The following is a 9,965-nucleotide window of genomic DNA, read 5'->3' on the forward strand; positions in this document are numbered from 1 at the left end:
GATCTTCCTCACCTCCTCTTTGTTGCCCCCTCTGAAAGCCCTCTTCTTGTTGTTGAGGAGGGCTTTGATGTCCTTAGTCACCCACGGCTTGTTATTTGGGTAACAATGAACAGTCTGAGCTGGAACAATGGAGTCGGTGCAGAAAGTTCTGCTTTAAAACTTTAAAACCTCTATGTCTAGTTTCTCTTGACTGGGCAGCTGTAATCCTATTTTACAAATTTAATAAAGTCAGGCTGTGGGATAACTATCTTTAAGGTGTCTATTTCACAAAAAGCATTTATTTCTAGACTAAATATATGTTAGTTAGTCCACAAACCATCATTAAATAATGAAACAAAGCACTGTAACAGTGTTGGAGGCATGATGAGGTCTACAGTATACAGGATAAAGGACGAAACTGACGTGTCACGGTCCATGAAATACTCGCTGTTTACTTCCGACTGCCTTAGAGAGCAATTGTGCTTCCAGCACGTCCTTATCTGTGTCATCTCTTAACACCTCCTTGGTCTATCAAATGTCTTTTTTTGCCTCTTAGAGGAAGTCTTTCGAGAGTGCTATTCCAAAGTTGGGTGCAGCCATAAGGATAGCGATGGTACAGATAATGTTGAAAACACTGAATCCAACCAGGCACAACCGGTCGATGACCGCCGCGGCAAACTGCCACTGCTCTGCCAAGCTCAACTGACGGTCCTGCTCACGAACACGTTCAACTAAGAACTGCACCTCTGCCAGAAGAGCCTGCAGCTGGTTGTCCACTGCCACAGATCGAATCATCCCACTGTGGGCATGCAACACAGCTGATCTCCCAGTCCCAGCCTCTAAGCCGCAGACTCCAGAAGCTGTGGTTAATTGGTCAGGGTCCAGGCACACTGGAAGTTCCTGTGTGGGGCTCACAAACTTAGAAGATTGGTGTTGGTGATGAAGTGGTATATCGCGGACTGGTCCCCCTCCTGCTCCTGCTCCCTCTCCTTCTCCTAGTTCACTGTTACCCCTACCATGACTGGTGGTTCTGTTTCTCTGGATCGGTTCCAGCTCTGCTGTGGTGTGGAAGGTCTGGAATCCCATGTAAGGCAGATGCCCATTAGGCTGGGGTTGTGGGTTGGGACTGGGATCTCTGTGAATGGGATTAGGGAGGATGATAGCCTGAGAGTTTGGACGGTGAGGCAGTGAGTGTGGCAAAGGGAGGTTGAGCTGTGCCAGGCTGGCCTGCAAGGAGTTCAGGCCCTGTGGGAGGACGGAGGGCGCTGGTGTGGGGATGGTGGTGGTGGTGGTGGTTGGAGAGGACAGGGTCTTGCTTTGGGAGTCTGCCTGACTGTTGGAAAGAATAGGCACCACTCCCTCACCTGGACGCTTCATTCGCAGAAACCAAGGAACCCACTGCAGCAGAACTAAATTCACCTGAAAGATACGGACACAGATACAAATCGAATGAAAGAACAGGGAGTCACACACATAAACACACTTCAGATAAATATGTATTGCATTGTGTATAATATCTCACTCACTGTCACAACTTACCCAGCGTGGCATGTGTCCACTGTCGGGGTTATGGTGATGGAACTGGAGGACGATGACTGTGGCTACCACTGACATCCCAACTATCACCATGGTGCTGGCGAAATACTGACCTGAAACACATGTGAGACTTTGCTACTAATCTGTTGGCTATAAACGGGATTATCATCCTGCAAAATCTCCAACACTGACATGCAAATTCACATGCAGTCGAAAAAAAAACCCTGACCTATCAGTGGTACAGAATCTGAAGTGGCGGGCATAATCTCTGCAACCATCAGCATGAAGACAGTCAGAGAAAGCAGAACTGTGATGCCTGGAGGCCAACACAAGACACCGGGGAGTCGTGGGTTGCAAAAAAGAAAAGAAAAAAGAAAAAGCCCTTAAGAGAAGAAAATACATGAGTAAACTTAGTAGAACTGTATATTTGGTATGCTGTACTTGACTTCTCGCCATAATCATCTGGATTACTGACACTCCCAGGAAAACTTATTCGATTTTACTGTTTTTCATCTTCCCTCTCATCTTTTCTGCCTTTGTCTTTCCTCCCTACCACGACATCCCTCCTGACACTGTACAAAGGCTCTGACTGAAGGTTTTCCAATATTGTTAACAGAGAAAGACTGCTGGAAAAACACTGGAGTGAAATAAGCCATTGCCTTCTCAAGAGGAGTGAGGAATAATATGCAGCTAGAGAACATATTTTATCTTAGAAGCAGATTCACCTCTTGTTTTTCATTATCTCCCTTGCTTATTGTCAGACTGTGCCTTGTCCCTGCTCCCCTGGTCACTTACAGTGGGGCAAAAAAGTATTTAGTCAGCCACCGATTGTGCAAGTTCCCCCACTTAAAATGATGACAGAGGTCAGTAATTTGCACCAGAGGTACACTTCAACTGTGAGAGACAGAATGTGAAAAAAAATCCATGAATCCACATGGTAGGATTTGTAAAGAATTTATTCGTAAATCAGGGTGGAAAATAAGTATTTGGTCAATAACAAAAATACAACTCAATACTTTGTAACATAACCTTTGTTGGCAATAACAGAGGTCAAACGTTTACTATAGGTCTTTACCAGGTTTGCACACACAGTAGCTGGTATTTTGGCCCATTCCTCCATGCAGATCTTCTCGAGAGCAGTGATGTTTTGGGGCTGTCGCCGAGCAACACGGACTTTCAACTCCCGACACAGATTTTCTATGGGGTTGAGGTCTGGAGACTGGCTAGGCCACTCCAGGACTTTCAAATGCTTCTTACGGAGCCACTCCTTTGTTGCCCGGGCGGTGTGTTTTGGATCATTGTCATGTTGGAAGACCCAGCCTCGTTTCATCTTCAAAGTTCTCACTGATGGAAGGAGGTTTTGGCTCAAAATCTCACGATACATGGCCCCATTCATTCTGTCCTTAACACGGATCAGTCGTCCTGTCCCCTTGGCAGAAAAACAGCCCCATAGCATGATGTTTCCACCCCCATGCTTCACAGTAGGTATGGTGTTCTTGGGATGCAAATCAGTATTCTTCTTCCTCCAAACACGACGAGTTGAGTTTATACCAAAAAGTTCTACTTTGGTTTCATCTGACCACATGACATTCTCCCAATCCTCTGCTGTATCATCCATGTGCTCTCTGGCAAACTTCAGACGGGCCTGGACATGCACTGGCTTCAGCAGCGGAACACGTCTGGCACTGCGGGATTTGATTCCCTGCCGTTGTAGTGTGTTACTGATGGTGACCTTTGTTACTTTGGTCCCAGCTCTCTGCAGGTCATTCACCAGGTCCCCCCGTGTGGTTCTGGGATCTTTGCTCACCGTTCTCATGATCATTTTGACCCCACGGGATGAGATCTTGCGTGGAGCCCCAGATCGTGGGAGATTATCAGTGGTCTTGTATGTCTTCCATTTTCTGATGATTGCTCCCACAGTTGATTTTTTCACACCAAGCTGCTTGCCTATTGTAGATTCACTCTTCCCAGTCTGGTGCAGGTCTACAATACTTTTCCTGGTGTCCTTCGAGAGCTCTTTGGTCTTGGCCATGGCGGAGTTTGGAGTCTGACTGTTTGAGGCTGTGGACAGGTGTCTATTATACAGATGATGAGTTCAAACAGGTGCCATTCATACAGGTAACGAGTGGGGGACAGAAAAGCGTCTTACAGAAGACGTTACAGGTCTGTGAGAGCCAGAGGTTTTCCATGTTTGAGGTGACCAAATACTTATTTTCCACCCTGATTTACGAATAAATTCTTTACAAATCCTACCATGTGAATTCATGGATTTTTTTTTCACATTCTGTCTCTCACAGTTGAAGTGTACCTCTGGTGCAAATTACTGACCTCTGTCATCATTTTAGGTGGAGGAACTTGCACAATCGGTGGCTGACTAAATACTTTTTTGCCCCACTGTATTATTCCTCACCCAGACTGATTTTCTCCCCAGAGTTGGCAGGCAGCAGGAAGACCAGCAGGGTCATGGAGGAGAGGAGCACACAGGGGATGAGGAGGTTGAGAGCGTAGAACAGGGTCCTTCTGCGTAACGTCACCACAAAAGTAACGTCGGGGTAAGGCTCTACACAGCATTCATAGAAAACCTCATTACGACCTCCTGGGACCTCTGAGAAAAATTAGGAAGCATAGAGATATAGGAACTGCGTAAGCGATGAGAAAGCAGGGAAGCAAAAAATAAAGAATATCAGAAAATCAATATAACTAATGAAATGTATTTTGGTGCATCCACTGAATATTTGTGATTGTATGTGGGGAAAGCTGCATGTATATCCAATACTGTGCAACAGTCTCGAGTCATTTCTTTATATTTTGCTTCCGAGAAGACAGACTTGCTTGAATTCTTTTTTAAAAATCGACATGAGCAATAGTTCTCTCCTCTCTCTGAAGGTCTTTCACATTTTTTTGTTTGTTAAGCCACTTAACACAGACCTGGGAATCATTCAAGTGTAAAAAATGTGCCTATCTCAAGGGATGAACCAGTGTTGTGTGTACACTTAACAGCAGACAAGTTAGCTAAGAACTATTTTAAATTGTATTACTTTATTAGACACTAGCGGCCTATTGCAAAAAACATTGAATTTGTTCAAATTTCTTTATTTCAATCTAGGAAACATGCCAAAGATAACACAGTTTGACAGGCATAAAATAGTGTTTTTACACCCACAAGGTGATTCCCAAAGTACTATTAGCTGAAAACTTGGCATATCTGGGCAAGGTGGGCAATGTGTCCTTAATAAATTTGAGGAAACTGGACAAGTGGAGGACAAAAAAAGAAGTGGGAGGTCTAAAAAACAATCCACCAGAGATGAACGGTATCTGAAAGTCATGTCCTTAAAAAACAGTAAAAAAAAAAAAAAATGCAGCAAAGACCACCTGACACAGTGCCTGAGATGTATCTGGCCATTCCATTGATGCATCTACTGTCATCAGAAAGCCTCAGTGGAAGCGAGGCTGTCAAGAATCCATTCTTAAGGAAGGGAGACAAGGAGAAAAAGGCCGAGGTATGCCAAACTACTCAAGAACTGGACTGAAAATCAGTTCAACAGGATGGAAGGATGACTTCAAATTTGAAGTTCAAATCATTGTCAAGGTCAGGAGAGAGGTACAACAGTAAGTTTCGACAGCCATCCTTTAAACACAGCCGAGGCTCTGTCATGGTTTGTGGCTGCATTTCAGCTAGTAGTGGTGTTAAAACTGATGGAAATATGAATGCAGAAAAGTACTATCAGAATTTGATCCATAATGCAACTCATCTAGAAAGCATCTGATAGGCAGCAACCGCAGTTTTCAGCATCAAAATGATCCAAAACACACTGTCAATACAGTAAAAGGATACCTGGATAGAAAAACACACATAGGAACACTATCAGTCATGGATTGACCTCCCCAGAGATTGGACCTCAACATTATTGAAGCAGCGTGTGATCATAAAAGGCAGTAATCATCCAAAGAAGAGCTTTGAATCTCCTTCAAGAAGCTTTGAGAATTACTCCTGGAGACGCTTAAAGAAAGAGTTCAGGCCATGCTGATGAATAAGGGTTGACTTTGAAGCTCATTAGAATTGCACAAGCTGTGGTTTTTGCCATACATACTATATTCTGGGTGGGTTTTTTTACACAGGTTTAGTAAATTACTGCACATATAATTAATATTATCCTATCAAAGTATTAAAAAATAATGAGTACAAGACTTTTGCACAATACTGTAAATCAGAACTATAAGAAGAATCTGGCACAGGACCAGCATTATAAAAACAGAGCCCTTAAGAGACTGTAGAAACCAAGGACTGATGCTATAAAAATTATGATTCCGTGTTGCATGGGATATTTTATAAGGATGTAAACGTGTATGGAAATATAAAACATCATAGCAAAAAGCATTCATGTTCTTCAGGTTCTATGGCAACAAATCAGACATGCACTCATATATAATATGTATTCATTAAGTGAGTCTTTACAATTGCAATACTGTATGGTGTTAATGTAAGCACAGTTACTAAGCAACACAGTCTGTCATCCATGCTTTTGACAGCGGATCCTACCCAGTAGGTCCCACTCGCCATTGGCCATGTATCCTGATACATCTGCCTCCTTCATCTGGATGTCCAGCAGCCAACCATCAAATGTCCATGAGCCAAACTTCAGCTCACAGCGCTGGATGTCAAATGGAAACCATCTCACATCGACATTACATGTGCTGATAAAAATTCCTTGAAATGCATAAATAACAAGAAAAAGCAAGTAAATACTGGATAATAAAATGAATGTTGCTCAGTGGTGCAGCCATGTGGAATTAAAGGAAGACGAAGTTATTTAATGAAACGCTGCAGCATTAATAATAGTGCAATTATGCAGAATGATTAAAGGTCTAAATGGTTTGAAGGAAAATATAAACCTCTGCTAAAACGTACCTGGAGGCAAATACTCACAGAAACCACTGGAGTTGACCAGCACATAGGTCTTAAAAGTCGCATCAAACTTATCATGAGCGCTGAAGGACAATAGCACAGTGACCAGTCAGCAATTACCAGCAGCACTGGTTGCACACACCCGTATTTGTACGTCACATACCTGTTATACAGCAATATGTCAGGCGTCCAGACCTGGTCGGGGGTAAAACGAAGGTTCTTTACTCCAGGATATTCTGACTGGTTCCACTGCAGGTAGTGGTCGTACCACTGCTGGGAGACACAATTACAACTCCATGAATGGAAAATGATATTTAAAAAATACTCTCCACAAATACATAAAAAAAACTGAAGGAAGACACACCCATTATGATTTCTATATCGTAGTAGATATACAAGCAGCTTATCCTTCACAGCAGTAATGTCAAACTCGTTTTAGGTCATAGGCCACATACAGCCCAAATTGATCTTAAGTGGGCCGGGTGAGTGAAACTCCCTTTTTTGTCAGTGCAACGAGTCCATGAGATATCTTGATATAGGAAAAAGAAGTGTGATTTCCACAGTACATCTCAGTTTTTCTGCATGATAAAAATGCTGCTGTAGTAAATGAAAGGAAGCTGCCAACAAGATTTTGGGGGCTTGTGAGAAAATGTGTAATGAAAATGTTCCCATAGCTCATTTATTTATTTATTTCACAGTGGCCCCAGTTTAAAAAATGAAATTTTGTTTTATAGTAGATATTTTAAAAAGAAGAGGAACTTTATGCGGTACTTTATTATTTTGGTGTAGTATAAATTGCCTTTCTTAAAAATCCTGAACTCACACCTTCTTTAACATTTTCTAAATCCACCCTGTGGGTCGGACTGGAATCATGCCGGGCCAATTCTGGCCCACTGGCCTTATGTTTAGCACCCCTACTTTACGGTATGTCTCTCCTCTTTTACAGTTACAGTTCTGACAAGTTTCTCGCTGGTGAAGAGGGAATTCCTTATCTCAGCAGAAGATGGTAAAGTTGTCTGAGGCAAAACTTTGATATGGGTTATAAAAAATAACGCTGACATGAGACAAACAGCTTGGTCGTTTGGCCCAGATTCAGCCAATTCTCAAGATACTCATAATAAGGTCATGTTTGGGGTTGAAGGAAGAAGCTGTTCCCTGCTGAGCAGCATATAAACTAAAACCCAACTTGCATCTAGGTTGATACTGTGCATCTGCAATGGCTTTGGGTAGACACAGATCAATATTACATTAATGTTATCCATTATACTCACCATCTGCAGCCAGGCGTTTGTGGTGAGCAGCTGGTTCTTTTCATCCTTACATGGCAGAAAGAAAATGAGAGAATAAATGATTTCGTGTTTGAAAGAATGAGCTCACATGTTGCACAATGGTCTTAAAACAATGTACACTGACTTTATATTTAAATGATTTCTGGCTTTTGTAATTGTGTCCCACGTCCATGCTTTCTTATGCTTTTCTAATGTATGTGATGTAAAATGTCCACAATCCTCTTTATGGGTAAAAATGTCCTTTTAAAATCTTTCATACGGGATAGAAAATCATGTGGATATCTACCAAAGTAGAGATTTTTATATTATGCAAGTCATTAATAACTTTCCTCTTTTTGTGACTGTCCCTGCACTGAAGTTAATCAAGAACATGCTGTCAGGGGAAACAGAATAAGTGTCTGAAATTAAATTTACATAAATGAAAGACTGAGGATTCGTGCCCCGATCTCAAAAGCAATGAAGCTTTTGATTATAAAAGGGAAAAAAATGCATTATGGAAAATGAGGAAAATGTGACTTTATTTCTTGTCTGATTGTAATGCATGCATGTTTCATGCCAAACGTACCACATCCATGACCTGCATTAGTGTAAAAGAGAACTGAACAGTGAGACTGTGGGAGTCGTTGGCCACCGGTCTCTCCATGGGGTTGTAGTCCCGCAGCAGCTCTTTGAGCAGAAAGCGTTGGTAAGGACCCTGCATTGATACTGAACATGGGAGGGGAAGGGAGTGTAAGGGAGGGGAGAAGGACGGAGAGAAAATTTAAAGAGAGATAAATAAAGACATAAGAGCACAAGGTAAAAGTCAGACACAAAAAGAAAGCTGTGTCAAAGAAGGCAGGGAGCAAACATTTTAGAAAAACGGTGCGATTACAATGATAGAGTTTAGAGTAGAGTGCTGTAGAAATTATATAGGTGGCTAGAAGCGAAGAAGAGGCACACTAACAGAGGAGCAGATGACAAGCTCAAATTGAGGTGAAATGGAGCGCAAAGCTATACGAGAGAGGATGTAAGACAATAACATAGGCAACAAAGAGAAACGGGTGGGAGAGCACAGAGAAAGAAGCCTACTCTTTCTAATCACTTACATCGCTGATTGATCGCCAGCATACTGTCAGAGTTTTCTACTGCTGTAAAAATGTCAGCTTTATTCCATGCGGAAAATACTGAGGCCATTAAACACTGAGACACCCTGGACAGACACACACAGCAACTTTGTCTGTTCACCCTATAACTCCGAGAGGGCTTCAAATCACTCCTGATTTGGATCACTGGTGGATACAGGAGGCACACTGAGTAACTTATAAACAGTTACTATATGCTTAAAATGGAAAAGCACATGAAAAGTGCTATAGTAATTGGTGTGAGATTAATGCACTCAAATTTACACTAACTAAAACATACGATCTATCTATCTATCTATCTATCTATCTATCTATCTATCTATCTATCTATCTATCTATCTATCTATCTATCTATCTATCTATCTATCTATCTATCTATCTATCTATCTATCTATCTATCTCAGCATCTAAAAAATCTAAGCCTCAGCCAAACCTATGGGATCTGCAGTGGAGATGATTACATCGTGGTGTTGCAGGCTCATCATAAAAATAAATCCATTTTTCTGTACGGCTGTGCACAAGTGGCCACTCTCTTTGTCTAAATCAGCTGCTTTGTCCCCAGTTACTATGATCCGCTACCTTTACATGCAACAGCACATGCAGAACAGGAAACACACACTTGTTCGAGCACAGTCTCGCTCAAAGCGCAGTGAAAGTCACTCACCCCGGAGCAGAGTCGCAAGTATCAACAGCCACAGAGCCACAGTTTGCTTCATTCTGCATTCCTCTGTATCGGCAGAGAAAGAGTGGTAAAAGGAGAAATAGAGGGAGAAGGTGAAGATGAAGGAAGATTAAACATGTAAAGTGAGGAAAAATGGGGATGTGAAGAGAAAGAGAGGCTGTAGAAAACAAGTGGAGAGAGCTCAACACCAGCAGCAGCAGAGCAGGGAAAGGAGGAGAAAGGGTGAGGAAGAGAGAGACTGAGAGAGTGGGTGAGAAATGCAGCGAAATGACTGCTCCTCTAAAGACGGAGAAGCTGTTTGTTGGAGTCGGTCAGGTTTAGAGACATGGGGATGCCCTGACCTGTGCTAAAACTCATCATCCATGCATCCCTTCTCAATATACCCTGCAGACTTTATGATATGCGGTTATCTGTGACTACATGTCAGTCATCCTCCATCATTTTTATGATGG

The 9,965-nt window shown here is 42.3% G+C and overlaps 1 protein-coding gene across 1 annotated transcript; it reads right to left on the reverse strand.

Annotated features, from left to right (window-relative positions):
• Positions 1-347: 347 nt before the first annotated feature.
• LOC309717471 (neuronal acetylcholine receptor subunit alpha-7-like) lies at positions 348-9,547 on the reverse strand (the record flags this gene model as incomplete). Its single annotated transcript, XM_082552073.1, has 10 exons — positions 348-1,398; positions 1,519-1,628; positions 1,745-1,831; positions 3,926-4,120; positions 6,056-6,223; positions 6,425-6,504; positions 6,585-6,694; positions 7,693-7,737; positions 8,276-8,415; positions 9,496-9,547. The coding sequence occupies 10 exons, from the start codon at positions 9,545-9,547 to the stop codon at positions 532-534; spliced, it is 1,854 nt and encodes a 617-aa protein (XP_082408199.1). The 3' UTR covers positions 348-531.
• Positions 9,548-9,965: the final 418 nt, after the last annotated feature.

Source organism: Aulonocara stuartgranti (assembly GCF_965226115.1).
Source record: "Aulonocara stuartgranti genome assembly, chromosome: 11".
NCBI classification, from domain to species: Eukaryota; Metazoa; Chordata; class Actinopteri; order Cichliformes; family Cichlidae; genus Aulonocara; species Aulonocara stuartgranti.